The following is a 25,756-nucleotide window of genomic DNA, read 5'->3' as shown; positions in this document are numbered from 1 at the left end:
TGATTTTTCTGGTGCAGGTAGACACTGGAGTCAAATGTGCAAACTCCACACAGTCAGTCGCCCGACTCGGGTTCAATTCCTGTCTCAGGCTGTGTGGGGTTTGCACATTCTCCCCGTGTCTGCCTGGGTTTCTTCCGGGTGCTCCAGTTTCCTCCCACAGACCAAAAATGTGCAGGTTAGGTGAATTGGCCATGCTAAATTGCCCGTAGTGTTAGGTGCAGGGGTAAATGTAGGGGAATGGGTCTGGGTGGGTGCGCTTCGGCTGTTCGGTGTGGACTTGTTGGGCCGAAGAGCCTGTTTCCACACTGTGAGTAATCTAATCTAATCAAATATTCTGTGGCCTGAGCAACTCACGGGGCTAGATTCTCCATAAGAGCCTTGTACCAAATCATCTAACTCAGCAACAAGAATGCTACCAATTAAGACATGGGTTATGCTCCAAAAAGCTGTTTGATGCTGCCATGAATTATTCAGAGCTTCTCTACTTGGAACTATTCACAGTAATTTTTGATAGCCTACATTTCATCAACTCATACCATCTAAAGCTGGCTATTATTAGTAATTTAAAAAAGCACAGATATTCACAATGATCCCACAATTATCTCAGGAATATATTATACAACTCTCTAGCTTTTTGATAAAACAGTAAGTAGATGAAAATATGCTTAATAAATGAGGGGTAATGTTCCCCACTTCTTTATACATGTCTGATTTAGGGTTTGACTCCATTTTTCCCTGTTCAACAAAGATAAAGGATAAAAATTGGCATGACCTGTACATTTAGATGTAATTTACGGAGGATTATTTTATGTAAGTATGCTTTGATAAGCCAATAAGGTCAAATAATCCTTGAAAATTATACCACAGGAATGTATTCCCAAAAATTATAACCAACTAGATGTTTTGCTTATTTAGCTGAGTATGTCAGTGAGCATATATATAGAATCTTTACTTCATTAAGACTCAGAGGTGCTGGTGTTGGACTGGGGTGGACAAAGTTAAAAATCACACAATACCACGTTATAGTCCAATGGGTTATTTGGAAGCACTAGCTTTTGGAGCGCCAGTCCTTTACCAGGTGGTTGTCCGATCGGCACTCCAAAAGCTAGTGCTTCCAACGAAACCTGTTGGACTATAACCTGGTGTTGTATGATTCTTAATTCATCAAGGGTTTAAATAATGAGGCAGAAGGCATGATAGAAGAGTGTTATAGATTAGATTAGATTAGATTACAGTGTGGAAACAGGCCCTTCGGCCCAACAAGTCCACACCGACCCGCCGAAGCGAAACCCACACATACCCCTACATTTACCCCTTACCTAACATTACGGGCAATTTAGTATGGCCAATTCACCTGGCCCTGCACATCTTTGTGACTGTGGGAGGAAACCGGAGCACCCGGAGGAAACCCACGCAGACACGGGGAGAACGTGCAAACTCCACACAGTCAGTCGCCTGAGGCGGGAATTGAACCCAGGTCTCAGGCGCTGTGAGGCAGCAGTGCTAACCACTGTGCCACTGTGCCGTGTTATACTTGTATGGTCCACAGGAGCTATTAGATGGATGTACCAAGTTACCTTTTCTTATCCTTTGGTTTTCTGTTGTGTTTTGTGGGGGAATTCTGCAGTTTTGGATCATTTTAAAGTATTATTGGCAAATTACATGTAAATGTCCTCAGTTTAAACAATCTATTTTACAGGTGTTCCCAGTGACCAAAGCAGTGGTACATCTTCCCCACTTTGCGACAGTGGATTACATCTTAACTTTCATCCCAACAATACAGTAAGATATGTTCCTACCTTTAAACTTAATGCGCCAGACTAGTTATGCAAGTGCCAACTTCAATACTCAAGAGCATTTTTCTTTTCCTGCTATTTTTAATGAAGATAGTGGTTATAAGGACAAAGTATGTATAGTTGGTCCTGACTATATCAGCGATAGTTTTGTTCTTGTGCGGTCTCGCTTATAAGAAAATTGCGTAATAGCACCGCCTTTGAAACTAATGGGGTTGGAGTAGCATTATAGCCAATACAGGAAAGGAAAGGTTGTGTTTTACAAATAACAGTCTAAATTCTTCAATTACATTAAAGCCAATTTGCATTGAAGAAACATGCATTATTGCAGATCAGACTGTACCATGTGTATTCTTTCACAGAAGCAACAAATAAGGAAAAATCAGCCCTAGTAGGTCAGTTGTAAAGTTGCTTCTAATATTTTCAACAACTGTTAAGAGCAATACCTGGGATTTCTACAGAATCTCTTGATCGTGGATCAATATAACTTTAGAAGAAGTTATATAAATGTGTAAAATAACCTTTTATGCCATTTATTGTGAGAAACTGTCAATTAACTACTAAACAGGTCAGGGACCTCACGAATGTTGGGGTGTTTTTTGCTATTGTGCCCAGAAATGAAGCTGATCCTGAATTTTTGCAATTTTTCTCCAAGAATGTTTTGAATGAAAAACAGCAAAATCTCTTTAAAAAATGCAGAAAAGTGCTACAAATGAAAAATTACATATGCATGTAAAAATATCTTGCAAGAAATGACAATATGTTCATTACAATCTGAAGATGTTGCCTTTTACCTAGCTGCCTCCGACATGATCTCTTTTTTCCTCAAATGAGGACTTCCTCCACTGTGGTTGACAGGGCCCTCAGCTGTGTCCAACACATCTCCTACTCTTCTGCCTTCACCCATTATCCTCCTTTCCGGAATGACAGTAGGGTTCTCTTGCTCTTAGTTTCCACCCTATTCATCTCCACATTCAAAGGATCATCCTCTACTATTTCTACCACCTTCAGCTGGATGCAACCAACAAATATATCTTCCCCTCCCCTTCACTATCAGCATTCTATAAGAATCCTTATTCTGTGACACTTTGGTCCACTTCTCTGTTACTCCTACCAATTCCTCACTCTTCCAAAGTATGTTCCCATGTAGTTGCAGAGGAAGTAAAACTTGCCTATTCACCTCCACCCTCCCACTGCCCAAGGCCCCAAACACACCCTCCAGGTGAAGCCACATTTTGCCTTATGTTTCTTTCAATCTAGTCTAGTGCATTCACTGTTCTCCTTTACATTGGTGAGACCAAAGTCTGGCTGATTGCTTTGCAGAATGCTTCCACCTTGTCTATAGGAGTGGCCCTGACCTCTCAATTGATTGCCATTTCAATAAACCATTTTTCTCATGCTAATATGTCTTGGCCTACTACAATGTCCAGTGAAGCACAATGTAAGGAAGAGACCTCATTTTCCATTCAGGGCATCCACAGCTTCTGGGTCTCAATACTGAATTCCACACCATCAGAGCCTGACTGATATGTCTGTTCTTCATTTTACTTGCATCTCCACTCCTGCCTCAAGCAACTATGACTCATTTGTGACAGCTTACTTTGTTCTCAATAGAGGGGACCAATTGTCTCCCTTTCACACCTCTCTTTCTCTTTTACCACTATTAACAACCCATTTGGCTTTAGCATTGGGCCTCTACACCATCTGTTCCCTTCAACCCCTCTCTGCCTCTGTCAAAAGTATAAAAAGACTTTTCCTCCCCATTTCAATTCTGGAGAAAAGTGATGTCAAACTCAAATGTTTCTCTCTCCACAGATCTTGCCAGAATGGCTGAGTTTTTTCTTTCTAGCAATCTCTGTTTTTCAGATTTAATTGTTTCCAGTATTTTGCTTTTACATATTATTAGAAAGGATGACATTTAATGTGTTATTCATGAATTGTTTTATGAAATCCTTGACTGCCACCAAGTGTATATCAGTGAAGTAGTGGCTGAGTGCCTCAAATTTCCAGTAAGCACTAATGATGTTTAGATCCCACATCATGGATAATAATTTAGAAAACTTACTTTCTATATGTTTTAATTGAATCTTCAAGGGTTCTATCACTAGGATTTTTTAAATGAAGTGCATGCTGCATGGGAAGCTGCTCAATGCATTCAAATTCCTTAGCTTGCGTTTGTTTGTACTAAGTACAATATTGGTTTAGAGACTGAACTGCCTTAGTTTCTGGAAGTTTAATGTTGCTGTAAGTCTCCTAATTGGGGTCGTTATTCTTCAATGAGATGCAGTGCTGGAAATTGGCATTGCACAGAGCATTGCAGAAAATTACAGAAATATATATATGCTTTGCATCTGCTGAAACATGACACAGGTAAGAAATACAATTACAATTTTGCCAACCAAAGGAGTGATGTTACTGGGTTACCCTTTCAAAAATATGAATGGTAGGAATAGAAGCTGGAATAGGTTGAATCCTTCAAGCTCGCTCAACTTTATTCAATGAGATTGTGCTGATCGTCTACTTGGGGTCAGAGATGTACAACATGGAAGCAGACCCAAACTTTGGTCCAACTCATTCATGCCGACCAGATGTCCTAAATTAATCTCGTCCCATTGAACCCATCTAGTCTCTCTTAAACCCCTCCTATTCATATACCCATCCAGATGCCTTTTAAATGTTGTAATTGTACCAGCCTCCACCACTTTCTCTGATAGCTAATTCCATACACACACCACTCTGTATGAAAACATTGCCTCCTTAGGTTCTTTTTATATCTTTCCCCTCTCACCCTAAACCTATGCCCTCTAGTTCTGGACTCCCTGACCCCAGGGAAAAGACCTTGTCTATTTATCTTATCTATGCTCCTCATAATTTTGTAAACCTCTATAAGGTCGCCCCTCAGCCTCCGACACTCCTGGGAAAACAGCCCCAGCCTGTTCAGCCTCTCCCGAAAAATCAAACCCTCCAACCCCGGCAACATCCTTGTAAATCTTTTCTGAAGCCTTTCAAGTTTCACATCTTTCCGATAGGAAGGAGACCAGAATTGTACACAGTATTCCAAAAGTGGCCTAACCAATGACCTATACAGCTGCAACATGACTTCCCAACTCCTATACTCAGTGAAGGAAAGCATACTAAACAGCTTCTTCATTGTCCTTTCTACATCCACTTTCAAAGAACAATGAACCTGTCCTCCAAGATCTCTTTGTTCAGCAACACTCCCCAGGACCTTATCATTAAGTGTATCAGTCCTGCCCTGATTTGCCTTTCCAAAATGCAGCACCTCACATTTATCTAAATTAAACTCCATCAGCCACTCCTCAGCCTATTGACCCATCTGATCAAGATCCTGAGGTAACCTTCTTCACTGCCCAGCACAACTCCAATTTTGGTGTGATCTGCAAACGTCAACACCAATTTCCTGCAATGAGCCCATATCCCTCGATATTTATTTAGAAACCCTACAACATAGTCACTTTTGTCCTCGCAGCATCAGTTATAACCTATAAATCTTCATACATATTTGATGTTGTTCCCTGTTCACACAGTTGTTCCAGTTTCCTGGATATTGTGCATCCCACAGCTGCTTAGGTCCACAGGGAACTATTTACGCAAGTTCAGTTTCTGTGTAGCTTCTTAAGTACAGTTCTTCTATGAGCACAATGTGCATGAGATTTCAGAAAACACAGTTTAGAGTTCCAAGTTCAAAGTGGCAAAAAATTGAAATTCTATTTAATCCACTATCTACATACTAACAGGAATTATATCTCAATGCTTCTTACATGTGAACGAACTAGCTTTTAATGCTTTTGTAAATATCCTCTGGAAGCTTAAGGATTTTTGTCTTGATTCTGAAGAGATTTTTAGTCTAATATACTTTAAACCCAAAAAGCATGACCCATCTGTCAAAGTGTTGATGAAGCATTAAAAGAGCATGTTAAAGTTTTAGGAAACACTTCTCCAGGATTATCAAATATCAATGAAATTAATTTCATATTCACACCTACACATTGTGTCAGTACATAGTAAATAATAGAAATGTCAGACTAATAATAAGAATTGATGTTTGTTTGCAAAAGCATTACAAAAGATAATAGATTTAGAATGAGTTACAGTTGGAAAAGTAATATGAATAATACTTTTCAGGATTCCCTCTCGTGTTCTTCATGGCCTACATCCTCAGGCCTAAAGTGGGAGAAGCGATGGTGTGATCTACGGTTAATCCCCCTTCTTCATTCTCGTTTGTCACATTATATTCCAGGAACTGATATTGCCAGGTACTGTTCCAAATTATTATTTTCTTTACAGTAAGCTGTCAATTGGTATTTATCGTTAAGGTGCTCAAGTATATTCTGCCATTCATGATTTCACATGCAACACATGTGACATCACTTCCGCTCCTCACGTCATTGCTGATGTCACAGGCTCGGCGACTTCTGCCCCCACCCCCCACTGCCGTGTTCGCCACCACTTCTGCCCCCACCGACGCCACTCACCTGCAAACTGCCAACACGCCCCCCACAGATCCCACTGTCACTATCCCCGCGCCCCCAGAACCCTGAGGGGAACATCATCCCTGCTCATGACTCCACCCCCATTCCCCCAACCACCACACCCACTCCAGTTACAGGCTCCGCCCCCACTCCCAGCTCCACACCTACCCCAGGTCCTAGCTCCCAGCCCTGCCAAGTTTTCACCATCCCCCCCCTAATTTCCCCCTCACTGAGGACCAATGATCAGTCCTCAGCAAAGGCCTTACCTTCATCCTCCTCCGTCCACGCATCAATGAATTTAATACACGTGGTGACGCGAACACTTCTTCCGCTGCCTCCGCTTCCAAGCGTACTTTTTCAATCAGGACTCCTGCCCCCCTTCCGAAGACCCCTTCACCCACCTCCAACACACTCCATCCACCTGGATACCCCACGCTGGCCTATTACCCGACCTCGATCTCTTCATTTCCAACTGCCGCAGAGACATTAACCTACTCAACCTGTCTATCCCCCCCCCCACTCCAACTCTCACCCTCACAATGCGCAGCCCTACACTCCCTCTGCTCCAATCCCAACCTCACCATCAAACCAGCAGATAAAGGAGGTGTAGTGGTAGATTGGCGCACTGACCTCTACACCACTGAAGCCAGACGCCAGCTCAAACACACCGCCTCCTACTTCCCTCTCAACCATGACCCACCCCCCCATCGCCAAACCAGACCATACAGAACTTCATCACCTCTTGGCTACCTTCTCCCAGCCCCACCCCAATCCCATTTATCTCTCCATCCTGGAGCCTCTCTGCCTTCATTCCTAATGAAGAGCTTTTGCCCGAAACGTCAATTTTCCTGCTCTTCGGATGCTGCCTGATCTGCTGTGCTTTTCCAGTACCACTCTAAGCTAGACTCTGATTTCCAGTATCTGCAGTCCTCATCTTTGCCTATATTTAGCATTTAAATATGTAATAAGTCTTCTCATCCAGGATTACACTATGGCTTGAAATTTCTTTCTGATGCTGTGACTGCAGCTCATTTTGCAGGAGCAGGATTTATTAGTTATGGTGTGTGAACAACACCTATGTCGACATGGCCCTGTCATTGCTGGCCGGATAAGTGCAACAGTCTCTCTGCAGCGTGAAAAGTATCAATGAAGAGACAAAAACAATACACCTTATCATGCAGTTGTGAAAGCTTCTAGTAGGTCACAGCCTCCACTATATTTGAGCTGTAGCTGCCCTACTAAGATTTACTGCTACCTTTCTCCAAATAGTCTTAGCAGCAGCAAGCAAAGGAATATGTGGAAGAGAAATCTGGAAGCCAGAATCAGACTTAGCATCATGAGTGGAAATTAGCAGTAAATGGAAAAATAAAACCTAGGCCGATGTCGGGTCAGTGGCAGTCCTCAGTACCCCATTTCCTATAATTTTGGCATCCATTTCATTTGATTTAGAGTGGGATGGCTGGAGAACGTCAAGCCCAGCATGTCTGCAGTCTGAACAAACAGCAGCACATGTATAATCATTTGTGATAAGATTAGCTTTCACATCATTGACAATTTGTTTCAGTCTAACATCAGTTACATACTTTTTTTTTCAATATTTTGCACTGGACCTAAGTAAGTTTAAATGATAGGAAATTAACTAGATTGGTTCAAGATAGATTGAAGTCACATTCTGTGTAACCTTTATCCAAAAGTAAAAATTCAGGGCCAATATTTTTCAGCCTTTTCTGATATTACAGGTTAATAGTGGACAGTGTTTCCTTTCATATGTTTTGTCATTTTTTCAGCAAAATGCGTTTCAAATAATTGCTGTGAATGAAAAGTGTGGTTTGCCACTTCGACATTTTACAGCCTTTTGGTCACAGTATTGCATTTCACAACTTCAGAGGATTCAGCATCATGTCTATTCAACATTTTGCCTATACCACCAGCATCATTAACCAACCCCCTGCCCCACCCCCCAACTTGGTCTTTCTTATTTGTGTTTTGTTTACTTTGCTCGAATGCGCCAATTTTGCCCCCCCCCAGTCCACTGCGGTTTATGTCACTTCCTTTGGTGACATCACCAATGATACTATGACCACACCCACTCCTGAGACAGTATCCGCCCTCACTCCCAAAAAAAACCTCATATTTATCTCTCAGCCCCCTTTCCCGGCCCCACCAACCCAACATTCCTGATGAAAGGCTTATGCCCGAAGCTGCTCCTTGGATGCTGCTTGACCTGCTGTACTTTTCCAGCGCCACACTTTTCCACTCAGCAAGGAGGCTGCATTCTCTTCCCTTCACACCTTAATTTTTACCCATTTACAGCTCTAGTCCTTTTTCACTACTTTTAACAGCCCCTTTGTCTCTTACACTGGTCTTTTACACCATCTTTTCCCTTCGCCCTCTTCCACCTCCATCCAAAGTATAAAGAAAATCATTTTCCTGTCCCTTTCAGTTCTGAAGAACCATTATACCAGACTCAAAACGTAATTGTTTGTCTCTCCACAGATGGTATCAGACCTATGGAGTTTTCCAACATTTTCAGTGTTTGTTTCAGATTTCCAAAATCCACAGTATCTTGCTTTCATTCATTATTATAAGGGATGGCATTAGAGGGAATCTGTCAACAGTGTCATTTATAAATTAGATGTAGATTTTCTGAGTGAATTCTTACCTGCTATCAAAGAACAGGAATGGGCCCTTCAACCTACCAAGCCTGTGCTGATTCCTAATCCTTATTTAAACTTGCCACATATTGCCCACATGCGGTTTCTGTCCCTCTGTTCACATGTCTATAACCTTGTGCCTTAAATGTTGTTAACGTGCCTACTTCCATCCTCTCCACTGCCCTGTGTTTCAGGCACCCACCACCCTCTGTGTCTTGTGAACTACTGACTCATACACTGTACAGTGTGGAAGCAGGCCACTTGGCCCATCAAGTCGACACCAACCCTCCGAAGAGCATTCCACCCAGACTCACCATCCTCTCTACTCTATCCCTGTAACCCAGCATTTCCCATGGCTAACTAACCTAGCCTGCACATATCCTGGGCAATTTAGCATGGTAAATCCACCATAACCTGCACATCTTTGGACTGTGAGAGGAAACTTGAGCACCTGGAGAAAAGCCATGCAGACACAGGAAGAACATGCAAACTCCACACACAGTCAATCTGAAGGTGGAATTGAACCCAAGTCCCTGGCGCGGTGAGGCAGTAGTGCTAACCACTGAGCCACTGCCTCAATTTTCCAATAAGCACTATGATTATTGAGATCCACCATCATCGGTAAAGATTTTAAAAATTTACTTTTCATTTCTTTTATTGAATATTCAAAAGTACTTCAAATGAAATGGGTTGGGGTTGAGATTGATACAAAGAGGTAGATAGAGGTCCCATCCTGGATAAACTTCATCGAAAAGTGAAAGTATCTCTAAATATTTTCTGATGTTATAGATTATTATTGGAAATAATTTTAATCGTATGCTTTGTGGCATTTTAGGCAAAATGCGTTTCAAGTAATTGCTGTGGATGGAGTGTGCAGTGGTGTCATTCAGTGTCTCACTGCTGAAGACTGTGCAGATTGGCTGCAAGCACTGGCAATTAATATATCCAACCTTACCAAGCACAATGTAAGTATGGATACTTGAATGTAATAAAAAAAATTAAGACTTCAAAATTATTCAAGACAGTAGTTTATTATTTGTAACTTCTGCTTTTGGCAATTATGATGTAAACGATTCATCGTTAGAAAAAAACCGCCCATACTTATCAATGGCGGTATGAACAAACCATTGGCGCAGGTGTGATTATTACCTATTCATGGTTTTTGACAAAAGCTTTAGCTCTAATTACTGTAAATGAAAGGAAAATACTAAAGAATATTTACATAGTTATTTAATATCTAAATTACAGTGTTCAAATCATATAACAGCATATGTAATTATATCCTCAAACCATCAGACATCCTATAACTAAAAGAATAAACACCATCCCATAACTTACACCATGCCATATCTACACAACCACAGAATGAGCAGGATATAATCATCCTGCCACAGATCCCAAATGAAACTAATCACAAAGCATTCGATGTTAATGAATGATAACAACATGCTAAATGAGCAAAATTAGCTTCCCACCATCCTGGTTGGCTTTGCCATTTGATTTGATGCATGCTACTTTAATAATTTGAGCTTTTGATCCTGGCATTAGAGATCTGTAAAAACAATGTGGGAAGAGCCCAGCCTATCAGCGACCAAGCAGACAATCTATGCATGGAGCCAGAGGACATAGACAGGGTTTTAAATGAGTACGTCACATCTGTCTTCACTTTGGAGGAGGGGATGTCAGTACGGTTTGTTACATTACACAGTAATGGCTCATTGGGTCTAGGGGTATAATTCTCATTTTGGGGGGGTGTACATTACAGGTATGTGAGATGTCCCAGGTTCAAATTACAGATAAGCTCTGAATGCTTGCCTTCAATTTTGGGTGACATGGGGCTCAGTGGTTAGCACTGCTGCCTCAGAATGCCAGGGACCTGGTTTTGATTCCAACTTGTGGACTGTAAGGAGTTTGCACATTCGTCCCATGGGTTTTTCCCAGATGCTCTGGTTTCCTGGAATGAGGGTAGTGCTGTTGCTGTACTTTATATGGATTTCAGCAAAGATAAGAACTCACATGAGAAACTAATAAAGCCGTTAAAAGCATGTGAGATCCAAGATAACTTGGCAAATTGGATCCAAATTTGGCTTAGTTGCAGGAAACAGAATGTGGTCGTAGAAGCCTGTTTGTGTGACTGGAGGCCTGTTTCCAGTGGCATACCATAGGATCAGTGCTATGTCCTTCATTGTTTGTGTTGCATATAAATAGTAAAGAAGAAAATGATGGGGAACTGAGGGAATGACAAGTAAGTTTGTGGATGACATGTAGATTGACTGTGTGGCTGACAGTGAGTGAAAGGACTTAAATTACAAGAGGGTGTTCACAGATTGCTCGGCAGGCAGATCAGTGGTCGAAGATGGAAGTTAACTTTGATAAGTGTGCAGTGATGCACTTTGGAAGAAGTAACAAGGGAGTATTTGATCTATGGAAAGATAGTAGAAAGCTCAGATGGATCTTGGGTGCTTGTCCAAAACTCCCCGAAGGTCATAAGACAGGTTAATAGGTTAGTTAAGAAGGCACACAGTACACTTGCCTTTATCAGTTCCAGCATAGATTACAGAGCAGGGAGGTTATGGTGGAGCGGTACAAACCTTAAATGAGGCTACAACTGGAGTACTCTGCTGTTCTGGTCACCCACTATCGGAAAGATTTGATTGCACTGGAGGAGGTGCAGAGAAGATTTACCAGGATAATGCCTGGGGAGGAATAGTTTAGCTATGAAGAGAAAAATTGGGTTGTTTTCTTTAGAGCAGTGAAGGCTGAAAGGGGGACTTGACAGAGGAATTTAAGATTATGAGGAGCATGGACAGGGTAGGTAGAAACTGGCTGGTCTCCTTAGTTGAAGGGTCAGTAACAGAGTACAAAGCTTTTAGTTGTAGAGTCATAGAGGTGTACAGTCGTTAAAGTTAAGAGGATTTGAGGAAACTCTTTTCACACAGAGGAAGGTGGGAATCTGAAATGCACTGCCTGGGAGGGTAGTTGAAGTAGGAAAATTCTCAGCCTTCACTTGGATGAGAACTTGAAATATCATAATATTCAAAGCTAAGGGCCAAGTGCTGCAAATTGGACGAGTGTAGATTTAGAGTTTGTTGGTGTAGATACCATGACCAAAGAGCCTGTTCTGTATTGTATGATTGTATGATCTAGCATGATTAATTATCGCTGCTTCATTCCACACTCTACCAGTCAGTATTAAATTCCATGGTGACTGTTTCATTCATCACAAGCTGTGTATGTTAATCACACATACCACTGTATGATGCCTCAGTTCTGCTTGATGAAGCTAGCTCTTAAAGATTTTCAACAATATCTATTTAAACAATCTCAATTCAGTGCATGTCTTATCCTTAGCATTAAACTGCCCAAGTCAGGTTTTAATTGAAACATATTTAACAAGGTTGGTCTGAAATGTCTCAGGGACTGACAGCACACACTAATGTAAAGTAAAACGTGATCTTTCAGGAAGCAGTTTGGTTGATTGTATTTTAAATGCCTCTAAGCACATCTGATTATTGATTTGGTAGTGTTTAATGGTTCCGTTGAGTAAAAGTTAAGCAAATCAATTTCCAGAGCTGTGAACCCACACACCTGTGAGACTAAAAACAAGCTTTTTAACAATTGCTGGTATACTGGTTCTCTGCTGAAACTCCAGTTTCACAACAATTTTTTAATCAACTAATTATATGTACAGAGAGTAGTTTGAAAAAAAACTCATCTCAGTGTGATTAATATACTACCATGACCACCTTTCATGACCTCTCCAATTAATTTATCCTTTTAGGGCAGAGTTAATATCATTCAGAATGTTTCCAAAACTTCCATTGCACGTGAAAATGAAACATAGTTTAGCTTTTTCTTATTAGAATGGGCATGTGGAAGTATGTGGAGCATCTACAGTTGTCTAGTTTTTAAATATTTGGTATTGTTGTATTGCAATCCTTGCTACAATTTTATAGGAAAAAAAGATCCAATTTGAAGCTATTTTTAGCACCTTTCTTTGCATCAGGAAAACAGAGAATGTAAATGTTGAAATTAAATGCTTCCAAATCACTGAAAAGTTGACTGTAATAAGATTTCAGCAATAGGAGATTAAAGAGAGCGGGTTATTTAAGAGGTTCTTGCAGAGTTTCATGGATGCTTTTAGAAGCATCAAAGCATTGAAGTTTTATCTGCAGGATACTATGACAATTGCCAACAGGTCACCCAGATAAAATAAATAATGGGAACCAATTTTAAAGTTCACAAATAGGTACTCTATGATTGCACTGGAATAAAGTGAGAGGAGATATGGCAGGTAGTTCAATAAATGTCAAGCTATCTTTACTGACCTTACGCTGCCGGCTACATCTAACACTCACACCTTATGTAGGCTTCAGTCAAAATTGCACATCACTGTAATCAGTACTACATGTACAGCACTGCCACTCTCATCAATGCCCTCTTCTTTTCTATCCTGACACCACCTGTATTTCCATAAGAATCATCTTTAGTTTTATCATGTAGGTCACTAATAGGTCACATATAGGTCACTAATTCAAAATGGCAGGTATTTCACAACTCCTTTCCTACTGGGCAGTACACATTTATCTCCACAAGAGAACAGAATTTTGCTGGCATCCATGTAGATCTCACAATATCAGGTTTCTCGTTGTTCTCTGGTGTGGTCGTACTCATTTTCTGCCGATGTGACCTCCTCACATTCACTAATAACACACTAATAACATGTTGGAGTGATATGGAATATAGTCGTCTTTTGGGCTACTTGTAAAGCCAGCATCTTTCTTTCCTAAGCCAAGAAAGACAAGGATAGATGACTAGTTCAGGATAGATATTTAATCAGTGTAGATTTTAAGATGTTATGCTTGATGTTTGATTATTTGTTTATATGTTTGTGTGAGAATAGGTAAGAAGAAAAGCAAAACATAAAACCTGCAGTTATTCTAACTGGTGTGAGATTCATTGGCGAAACTTGTGTTGCCGTCCCCTTGATGTCAGCAGCCTTCTTGAATTGCCATATGGTATAGACAAAACCACAGAATTGTTTGGGAGGGAGTTGCAGGTACAGTGTATTTGACCAGCAGCATTGAAGCAATGACAACATAATTCCAAGCAACATTCCCTCCAAGCTGCACATGCCAATCATTACACCAACACATAGCTCCCACTTGCAGGAGCTGCTGTGGGCACGAATTACAGCAGAAGGAAAAGCTATCAAGGGAGCATTTGTTACACATCAGGAGGAGAACTTGCAAGTAGAGGTATTCCTATGCTTCTGGTCCCCTTGTCCTATGGGATGCTAAAGATAGTTGATTTTGAAGGTGCTGTTGAATGAGCCTTGATGAGTTGCTTCACTGCATCTTATAGATGGTGCACACTATTGCTAGTGTGCATAAATGAAAAAGATATTGAATGCTTAAGGTCATGGATTGGCTGCCTTTCAAAGCCAGCTGTTTATCATTAGTGGTGCCAAGTCACACAAATGTTGCCAGACCTGCACTTGTCAAAGCAAGTGAACACTTCATCAAATGTCTTGAAAATAACAACAAGGCACAAGGTAAAATGGTAGTTGGAGATCAGTCAACTCAGCGAGAGGGTATCTCTGCAGGAGTTCCTCAGAGTAGCATCCTAAACCTAGGCATCTTTAACTGCTTCATAAATGACCTTCCCTCCATCATAAGGTGACAATTGAGGACATTCACTGATGATTTCATAGCATTCAACATCATTTGTGACTCCTCAGATACTGAAGAACTCCATGCCCAAATGCAGCAAGACCGAGATAAAATCCAGGCTTGAGATTAGAAAAAAAGGCATGTTACATTCATGCTACACAAATACAAGGCAATGACGTTCTCCAATAAGAAACAATCTAACCATCTCCCCATGACATTCAATAACATTATCATCACTGAATCCTGCACTATTATCGTCTTGGGGGTTAGAATTGATCAGAAATTGAATTACACAAGTCATATAAATACTGCAGCTACAAGAACAGATCAGAACTAGGAATCTAGGAATCATGCCCAAAGACAGTCCACCATGTAGAAGGCACTGTTCAAGAGTGTGTTGGAATATTCCTCACTTGCCTGGATGGGTGCAACTCCAACAACATTCAAGAAGCTTGACACGATCTAGGACAAAGCAACCGGCTTGATTGGTGATTCCCTCCACCACCAACCCTCAATAACAGCAGTATGTACTGCCTAAAAGATGCACTACACAAAATATTCAACAAAGATCCTTAGACAGCAGCTTCCAAATGCACGACAGCTTTCATCTCAAAGTTCAAATGTCGAAGATACATGGGAACACCACCACCTCCAAGCCACTCATTGTCATGATTTGGAAATATATTACCGTCCCTCCACTATCACTTGGTCAAAATCCTAAGACCATTCTGAGTCCACCTACACCACATTGACTGTAGCTTGGCATTACCTTCTCAAGGGCAAATTGGGATAAACAATAAATGCTAGCCCACCTGGTAACCCACACATACAATGAGTGAATAAAACAAAATTAAAATTCTTTGGATATCAGATTGTAGGCTGTTGTCCAGAGAATTTACAGTCTCTAGAACTATAAGAGTAGAAAATAAAATTAATATGGCGGGTTCCATTACGCTCCTAGTCAATCATGGTGTCGGGGTGTTGAGAGAGGGGCAATTTGGCAGTGGCAGTGCCATTGAATATAAATAGAAGGTTTTTTTGATGTACTTGTTGAGTGCGGTCATTGCCTGATCCTCATGTGGGATAAATATTACTTGCATATTACTTGGGGCAGCACGGTGGCTTGGCAGTTAGCGCTGTTGCCTTACAGCACCAGGGACCCTGGTTCGATTTCTGCCTCTGGTGACTGTGTGGAGTTTGCACATTCTCCCTGTGTCTGCGTAAGTTTCCTCTAGGTGCTCTGGTTTCCCCCCACAATCCAAAGATGTGCAGGTGAATTAGCCATGCTAAATAGCCCATAGTGTTAGGTACATTAGTCAGGGTAGGGGAATGGGTCTAGGGTCGAGTGGACTTGTTGGGCTGAAGGGCTTGTTTCCATACTGTAAGGAATCTAATCTGAATGCTGTCCAGGTCTTTTTATATGACTGCTTCTGTATCTGAGGTCTCACAAACACTCTGCAATCCTTAATAAAAACCAAAAGAACTGTGGATGCTGTGAATCAGAAACAAAAACAGAAGTTGCTTGAAAAACTCAGCAGGTCTGGCAGCATCTATGAAAATAAATCAAAGTTAATGTTTCAGGTCCGCAGGGACTGTTCCCTCCAGGATACTCTGTTCCACTCTTCCTTCACTCCCATCATCAACCACAACCCCACGGCACGTTCCACCGCAACCACCGAAGGTGTAACACCTGCCCATTTACCTCCACCCTCCTCAGTATCCAAAGGCCCAAGATAACTTCCAGGTAAAATAGCACTTTATCTGCACTTCTCACAATGTCGGCTATTGCATTTGCTGCTCACAATATGGTCTCCTCTACATTAGGGAAGTGAAGCATAGATTGGGTGATAACTTTTTAGAACATCTACATTCTGCCTGTAAAAAGACGCTGAGCTTCCAGTTTTGTGCCACTTTAACACACCACTGTGTTCCCTGACCAAGATCTCTGTCTCAGGTTTGCTGCAGTGCTGCATCGAGGCTCAATGCAAGCTGGAAGAACTTTTTTCAGCTTGGGGGGCCTGCAGCCCTCTGGACTCAATATCAAGTTCAGTAATTTTAGGACCTGAACTTCCCCATGTCCTAACCCCCAACCATACACACTAGACCTTGTTACCACATAGTCTGCCGTTACACACTACCCATTGTTAGCCATTAATAATCTCCATTAAGAGCTATTTACCCTCCCAGCCTGTTTGTTGTTGACTCCTTTGTCTGTTAACTGTTCTTCTCTGCCTTTAGGCTCTATCCATCCCTATCATTTACTTCTTAACCCCTCCCCCACCATATCTTCTGCATATAAACCAAGATTTTCCTAGGTACCATCAGTTCTGAGGAAGGATCACTGGACCCAAAGCATTAACTTTGATTTCTTTGCACAGATGCTGCCAGACCTGCTGAGCTTTTCCAGCAACTTCTGTTTTTGACTCTGCAATCCTTGATGGACATCCCCACTTCTGACCTTATGCTGAAGAGAAGGCCTGAGGAACTATTGTCATATGTTATGGATTTGAAATGATTGGTCTCTGAGAACCATAACCATGTTTCATTGTGCAACTTCAACACTGATGGGAATCTAATCTAATCTAACCAAGACAGTGTTTCTCTGCAATTCCCATTAACTTCAGTTTTGCTTGGGCTGTTTGAAGCCACACTTAATCAAGTGCTGTCACCTCTGGAATTCACCTGTTTTGTCCATATTTGATTCAAGGATGCAATGATTTCTGGAGATGAATCATCCTAGCACAACCCAAACTGAGTGAATTTGTTATTAGTGAACAAATACTACTTTACAATACTGTTAATGACACTTTGCATCATTTAGTTGATGATGAAGAGTAGATTCATGGGGTGGCAATTGGTTAGGTTGGATTTGTCCTGAGTTTTGTGAACACACCTGGGCATTCCTTTTTCACATTTTCAGATAAATTCCAGTGTTGTACCTGCACCAGAATTGATTGTTTACAGTGTGTTTAATTCTGGAGCACAAGGTCTCAGTATAACAGCTGGAGTGTTGTCAGAGCCAATAGTCTTTGTTGTGTCAGTGACTTCAGTCATTTCTCTATATCATAGAATTAATCAAATTGGCTAAAGAGAAGCATTTGTGATGGTGGGGACCTTAGGAAGAGGCTAAGATGGATCACCCACTTCTAACTAAAGATATTTATACATATTCCTGCCTTGTCTTTTGCACTGATGTAAATATTATGTGAATGAACTTCAGTTAACAAATTTTGTTTTGCTGTGCTACTTTGCTATTTTATTCATAAATTAATAATTCTACTTCAATATTTTCCCTCAGATTAAAAAGATAAACAGGAATTTTCCTGTAAATCAACAGGTAAGTTGAAATATTTAATAAAATAGCTGCTAAATTTATCAATCAGGTTCACTATATTTTGAAAATGTTTTTGACCTTTGCAGTAAAATGTCCTTGAAGTAAAGGCTAATGGCCAATAATGAGTCCCTATGTGCGTTAATTGTTAATGACATGATTGACAATATCATTAATGAGATTATTCAGGGGATCATTGATTTGGACTGGGCATCAAGTAACCCTTTGGGTTCTGAATATTTTCTGCTACTTTAAGTGTACCTGGAGGCAGGAAACATGTTTCCGCTGATGGGTGAGTCCTGAACCACAGGACACAGCTTAAAAATAAGGGGTAGGCCATTTAGGACAGAGATGAGGAGAAACTTCTTCACCCAGAGAGTGGTGGCTGTGTGGAATGCTCTGCCCCAGAGGGCAGTGGAGGCCCAGTCTCTAGATTCGTTTAAGAAAGAGTTGGAGAGAGCTCTCAAGGATTGTGGAATCAAGGGTTATGGGATAAGGCAGGAACAGGATACTGACTGAGGATGATCAGCCATGATCATAATGAATTGTGGTGCAGGCTCGAAGAGCAGAATGGCCTACTCCTGCACCTATGTCTATTGTCTACCTTTATATTCTTTGGTAAGTTAAAATCCACTGTGCCACCATGTGGGCGGCATGGTGGCACAGTGGTTAGCACTGCTGCCTCACAGCGCCGAGACCCGGGTTCAATTCCCGCCTCAGGCGACTGACTGTGTGGAGTTTGCACGTTCTCCCCATGTCTGCGTGGGTTTCCTCCGGGTGCTCCGGTTTCCTCCCACAGTCCAAAGATGTGCAGGTCAGGTGAATTGGCCATGCTAAATTGCCTGTAGTGTTAGGTAAGGGGTAAATGTGGGGGTATGGGTGGGTTACGCTTCGGTGGGTCGGTGTGGACTTGTTGGGCCGAAGGGCCTGTTTCCACACTGTAATGTAATGTAATCTAATCTAAAAAAAAAACAAAAATCGGAGGAAACTAATTATTTTGGTTGGATCCAATGAATCGTATATTCAAATTCATTTAATTAAGTATTAAATTTACCAAGGGAGTATGCAATTAAAAAGAACTGGTAATTATAAATAAAATTGCTGAGAAATGACAAAAATCTGATAGGGAATTAAATATTATCTAAAATATATCTTGCTCACTGAGAGTTATCACTAGCAAAGGTAGAAAATGCCAAAAAATAACAATATGGCATTATTCAATAAGAAACTGCTGCCAACAAGGCTTGCTGAATGAATGTATGGGTGCATCTTGAGATTGCATTCCTGAAGAAGGGCTCATGCCCGAAACGTCGATTCTCCTGCTCCTTGGATGCTGCCTGACCTGCTGCTCTTTTCCAGCAACACATTTTCAGCTCTGATTTCCAGCATCTGCAGTCCTCACTTTCTCCTCCTACATCTTGAGATTGTTTGTTCTACAGTCAAACAAAGTTATTTAAACCTTGTATAAATTATTTAGAATGCATGCAATCCAGTTTTGAGTCACTTACTCCAATAATATTGATGTATTGATGAAGGTTAGGAAAGAACTAGAACAATAATTTCAAGACAAACTCAATATTAGAAAGTATTTCAATCGGGTGAATTTCCATCTGACTAAAAAGATGGAGAATCACAATCAAATTATTTAAAAAATACAAAAAGGTAGCTGAGACATAGAGGTAAAAGGCACAGCATATAATCTAAGTAGACTTGCAACTGAGACAAGAACTTGGTCATTTGTTCCTTTCATAAGTAGTAAGTTTCTCAGACAGGGACCTAAGGCAAGATTTTCCATCTTTTAAGCTAACTGTGAGGGCAGGCAGTCCAAAGGTGTGCAGGTTAGGTGGATTGGCCGTGGGAAATGCAGTGTAACAGGAATTGAACATAGAACATTACAGTGCAGTACTTCAGCCCTCGATGTTGTGCCGACCTGTGAAACCAATCAGAAGTCCATCTAACCTATATTATTCTGTTTTCATCCATATGTCTATCCAATGACCATTTAAATGTCCTTAAAGTTGGCGAGTCTACAACTGTTGCAGGCAGGAATGCCCCTACTATTCTCTGAGTAAAGAACCTACCTCTGACATCTGTCCTATATCTATCACACCTCAATTTAAAGCTATGTCCTCTCATGCTCGCCATCACCATCTGAGGAAAAAGGGTCTCACTATCCACCCTATCTCACCCTCTGGTTATCTTACATCTCTCAATTAAGTCACCTCTCAACATTATTTTCTCTAATGAAAACAGCCTCAGTTCCCTCAGCCTTTCCTAATAAGACCTTCCCTCCATACCAGTCAACATCCCAGTAAATCTCCCCTGAACCCTTTCCAACACTTCCACATCCTTCCTATAATGCAGCGACCAGAACTGTATGCAATACTCCAAGTGCAGCTGAACCAGAGTTTTATGTAGCTGCAACACGACCTCATGGCTCCAAAATTCAGTCCCTCTACTGAGAAAAGCTAACACATCGTATGCCTTCTTAACAGCCTATCAACCTGGGTGGCAACTTTCGGGGATCGGTATACATGGACATCAAGATCTCTCAGCTTATCTGCATGCCCAAGAATCTTACCATTAGCCCAGTAATCTTTATTCCTGTTGCTCCTTCCAAAGTAAATCACCTCACACATTTCCACATTGAACTCCATTTGCCACCTCTCAGTCCAGCTCTGCAGCTTATCTATATCCCTCTGTAATCTGCAACATCATTCAGCACTATCCACAACTCCACTGACCTTAGTGTCATCCGCAAATTTATTAGCCCATCCTCTACACCCTCCATTATAAAAATAACAAACAGCAGTGGCCCCAAAACAGATCCTTGTGGTACACGACTAGTAACTGAACTCCAGGATGAGCATTTCCCATCAACCACTGCCCTCTGTCTTCTTTTAGCTAGCCAATTTCTGATTCAAGTCGCTAAATCACTTTCAATCCCATGCCTCCATATTTTGTGCAATAGCCTACTGTGGGGAACCTTATCAAACGTCTTGCTGAAATCCATATACACCACATCAACCCACTTTACCCTCATCCACCTGTTTGGTCACCTTCTCAAAGAACTTAATAAGGTTTGTGAGGCATGACCTATCCTTCACAAAACCATGTTGACTATCCCTAATCAACTTATTCCTTTCTAGAAGATTATAAATCCTCACTCTTATAACATTTTCCAACACTTTATCCACAACTGAAGTAAGGCTTATTGGTCTATTATTGCCAGGGTTATATTTTCTCCCCTTCTTGAACAAGGAGACAACATTTGCTATCCTCCAGTCCTCTGGCACTATTCCTGTAGACAATGACGGCATAAAGATCAGAGCCAAAGGCAGGCCTTAACTATTTTCACACTTTTCAGAATTGCTAAAAACCTTCTCTTTGTGAACCTCAATTCTACCTAGTCTAGTAGCCTGCATCTCAGTATTCTTCTCGACAATATTGTCTTATTCCAGTGTGAATACTGACAAAAAATAATCATATAACACTTCCCCTATCTCCTCAGACTCCATGCACATCTTTCCACAACTGTGATTGATTGGCCCTAACATTACTCTAATCATTCTTTTATTCCTGGTATACCTTTCGAAAGCTTTAGGGTTTTCCTTGATCCTATCTGCCAATGACTTCTCATGTCCTCTCCTGGTTCTTCTTAGCTCTCTCTTTCAGTCTTTCCTGGCTAACTGGTAACTCTCAAGTGCCCTAACTGAGCCTTCATATCTCATTCTAACATAAGCCTTCTTCCTCCACTTGACAAGTAATTCAACTTCTTTAGTAAACCACGGCTCCCTTGCTCGACCACTTCCGTCCTGCCTGCCAGGTACATACTTATCAAGGACACACAGTAGGTGTACTTTGAATAAGCTCCACATTTCAATTATGCAGTTGTGGATAGGATAAGGGAGTGGGTCTGGGTGGAATGCACTCTGGAGGGTTGGTGTGGTCCTGATGGGTTGAATGGCCTGCTTCAAAACTGTAGGGATTCAATGATGTTAAGTGTCAACCAACTTGTTGCCCCCACTGCCAAAAGAACTTGCTGTGTCACATGCTAATCAACTTGTTAAGAGCTGACTGGCTTACCAGTTAGTGCTATTTAATCTGACGCAAATAGCATCTTGATCCTAAACACCATGGCAATCAAGGCTTACTCTTCAGGGGATCCAACGATGAGAAACTCAACATTTTTCTTTTGTTTCTTTGAATTGGGGATCAAAATGAGGAAGAATTCACAGAGGTCAGAGGTACATATAGGAGGGTGACTTTTAGAGAACCACTCCCTTGCCCTCATCTCTACCTCTAATTGCCTGCAAATTGGGACAAATGGAAGCCATTGTAGCTGTCAATTGACTATTGAAAAGGCTTAATTTCGGACAAGTCAAGAAAGTCCCGAATGGATATTAATGTCCAACATTTAATTGGTGAGGTAATGACAAGAGTGTATATATCTCCCTGAAGCCAGCTCATCCAATGATGTCTCCTTTTCACTATCTCTTTCATTCACCATTAGGATTGGGAAAAAAACATAGTAACTAATTGCTTAATGATGAACTACTTCACTCCAAAATTGCGTAATTTTGAGTGGCAGTGTGATCAAAGGTAGCAGGTCAAATTGTAGAGCTCTTTTAAAAATATAATCAAGTAATTTGAATATTACAATCGTTACTGTGTTGTCGTATGAAAGATATAGAATGGAGTGAAATAGATGATGACATCTTGAAAAATGTCCATATTACAGAGGAGGAAGTGCTGGATGTCTCGAAACACATAAAGGTGGAAAAGTTCCCAGGACCTGATCAGGTGTACCCTAGAACTCTGTGGGAGGATAGGGAAGTGATTGCTGGGCCTCTTGCTGAGATATTGGTATCATCGATAGTCACAGGTGAGGTGCCGGAAGATTGGAGGTTGGCTAACGTGGTGCCACTGTTCAAGATGGGTGGTAAGGACAAGCCAGGGAACTATAGACCATTGAGCCTGACGTCGGTGATGGGCACGTTGTTGGAGGGAATCCTGAGGGACAGGATGTACATGTATTTGGAAAGGCAAGGACTGATTAGGGATCGTCAACATGGTTTTGTGCGTGGGAAATCATGTCTCACAAATTTGATTGAGTTTTATGAAGAAGTAACAAAGAGGATTGATGAGGGCAGAGCGGTAGATGTGATCCATATGGATTTCAGTAAGGCGTTCGACAAGGTTCCCCAGGGTAGACTGGTCAGCAAGATTAGATCTCATGGAATACAGGGAGAACTAGCCATTTGGATACAGAACTGGCTCAAAGGTAGAAGACAGAGGGTGGTGGTGGAAGGTTGTTTTTCAGTCTGGAGGCCTGTGACCAGTGGAGTGCCACACGGATCGGTGCTGGATCCTCTACTTTTTATCATTTACATAAATGATTTGGATGCGAGCATAAGAGGTACAGTTAGTAAGTTTGCAGATGACACCAAAATTAGAGGTGTAGTGGACAGCGAAGAGGGTTACTCAGATTACAACAGGATCTTGACCAGATGGACCAATAGGCTGAGAAATGGCAGATGGAGTTTAATTCAGATAAATGCAAGGTGCTGCATTTGAAAAAGCAAATCTTAGCAGGACCTACGCATTTAATGGTAAGGTGCCAAGGACTGTTGCTGAACTAAGAGACCTTGGAGTGCAGGTTCATAGCTCCTTGAAAGTGGAGTCACAGGTAGATAGGATAGTGAAGAAGGCGTTTGGTATGCTTTCCTTTATTGGTCAGAGTATTGAGTACAGGAGTTGGGAGGTGATGTTGCGGCTGTACAGGACATTGGTTAGGCCACTGTTGGAATATTGCGTGCAATTCTGGTCTCCTTCCTATCGGAAAGATGTTGTGAAACTTGAAAGGGTTCAGAAAAAATTTACAAGGATGTTGCCAGGGTTGGAGGATCTAACCTACAGTGAGAGGCTGAACAGGCTGGGGCTGTTTTCACTGGAGCGTCGGAAGCTGACGGGTGACCTTATAGAGATTTACAAAATTATGAGGGGCATGGATAGGATAAATAGACAAAGTCTTTTCCCTGGGGTGGGGGAGTCCAGAACTAGATGGCATAGGTTTAGGGTGAGAGAGGAAAGATATAAAAGAGACCTAAGGGGCAACGTTTTCACGTAGAAGGTAGTACGTGTATGGAATGAGCTGCCAGAGGAAGTGGTGGAGGCTGGTACAATTGCAACATTTAAGAGGCATTTGGATGGGTATATGAATCGGAAGGGTTTGGAGGGATATGGGCCGGGTTCTGGCAGGTGGGACTAGATTGGGTTGGGATATCTGGTTGGCATGGACAAGTTGGACTGAAGGGTCTGTATCCATGCCGTGGCGTGCGAACAGGTGACCCAACTCCCCTCCCACTCGAACCACATCACTCAGATGTGACGTAACGGCATAGCCCACACTGGCAGGTTAGGTACTGTTGTTGACTGCTGTTAGGTACTTTTCTTTATTTCACTGTGAAAATGTCATTTATTCCAAAATCTGAAGAATTCCGAAAAACAACTGGCCCCAAGGATTTCGGATAAAGGATTGTGTACCTGGACTAGTTGGCCAAAGTTGAAAAAATACAATTGACCGACTACTTTGGTATTTTACTTCATTCACTGTGGGGTTCAATGAGGAATTGTGCAGAACTTTTCACTCAGGCAACAATAGAAAAGGTTGAAGTTTATGATAGACTAAAATGTGTGTGGTCAATGAAAGGATTAATCGAAAACAAATTCTCTCTTTTTCCATCATTTTTTAAATTCGTTCATGTGACATGGGCATCACTGACTGTGCTAGTGTTTATTTCCCATCCCTAATTGACTTTGAGAAGATGGTGCTCAACTACCTTCTGCAGCTACTGCTGTCCATTTGGTGTAGGCAGACCCACAATGCCATTTTAAGGAGGGAATTCTGAGCTATTGGCCCAGCAACACTGGAGGTACAGCAATTTATTTCCATGTCAGGATGGTCATTGTTTTGGAGAGCAACTTGTAGGTGGTTCTGTTTTGACTCCCAATTGCTCAATGTCATTCATTGACCAGTATATGCTGTTGTATTTTTTTCATTTGATTATAATATTGATATACTGTCAACATTTGTGCTAAAGCCATAAATTTTATCCAGTGTAAATGGCCTGTGACCTAACAGCATGACAAATTTATATTAGTGTTTTACATCCTCCTTGGGAAAACATTATTACAATTCTAAATCAAAGTAGGTTTTTAAATAAAGCTATTGATGAAATCCTCTAGGTGTGCACATCATGAAAAAATTAACTTCCAGAACCTTTATTAAGAGTTTGTGCAAAGAATTTTCAGCATTTTAAAGGAGGAAAGCATTTGATGAAAACTCCTTTTATTTAGCCTATTCCCTTAAAGTGTGTCAAAACTATAATTGGGAAATATTGTTATCTTTTGAAAAATACAAGAGATCATTCATTTCTGTTCTAAGTGTACATTTCAAGGAGAAACATTTGCATCCTTCAGTAAATTTGGAATATAGCTGACCACATCACAATCTACAAATCCAGGAAAGACATGCTGCAAAAGAAGTAGTAACCCACAATCATTCTTAAGATGGTCTTACTATTGTGATTTTGTTTAGAGATGTGTGTAAGAGATTTCACTAAATCACTTTCCTGAAATTGACTACTGTATAGCAATAGGAGGAGGGGTAGGCCATTTTCACCCTTTGAGCCTGCTCAAACATTTAATATGATCTTAGCTAATCCTCTATCTCAATGCCATATTTCTGATCCATCTCCATACCCTTTGATGCCATCAGTATTTCATAATGTGGAAACAGGCCATTCAGCCT

The 25,756-nt window shown here is 41.2% G+C and overlaps 1 protein-coding gene across 5 annotated transcripts in view; it reads left to right on the top strand.

The window, feature by feature from the left end:
- sntg1 (syntrophin, gamma 1) overlaps window positions 1-25,756 on the top strand; it is a 594,367-nt gene that overhangs the window by 444,891 nt on the left and 123,720 nt on the right. For 4 of the 5 annotated variants that reach the window (XM_087986417.1, XM_043688306.2, XM_087986416.1 and 1 more), the window contains 4 exons: window positions 1,700-1,782; window positions 5,940-6,070; window positions 9,776-9,905; window positions 17,911-17,949. In XM_087986417.1, coding sequence (XP_087842543.1) covers window positions 1,700-1,782; window positions 5,940-6,070; window positions 9,776-9,905; window positions 17,911-17,949 — 383 coding nt within the window. The remainder of the gene's footprint in view (window positions 1-1,699; window positions 1,783-5,939; window positions 6,071-9,775; window positions 9,906-17,910; window positions 17,950-25,756) is intronic. The other variant, XM_043688308.2, reaches the window with a different exon arrangement.

The sequence above is a fragment of the Chiloscyllium plagiosum genome, unplaced genomic scaffold (assembly GCF_037043375.1).
Source record: "Chiloscyllium plagiosum isolate Xiang-an unplaced genomic scaffold, Cpla_swu_hap1 HiC_scaffold_4, whole genome shotgun sequence".
Classification (NCBI taxonomy): domain Eukaryota; kingdom Metazoa; phylum Chordata; class Chondrichthyes; order Orectolobiformes; family Hemiscylliidae; genus Chiloscyllium; species Chiloscyllium plagiosum.
The sequence above is the reverse complement of the archived record's forward strand: the minus strand, read 5'-3'. Positions and strand labels throughout refer to the sequence as shown.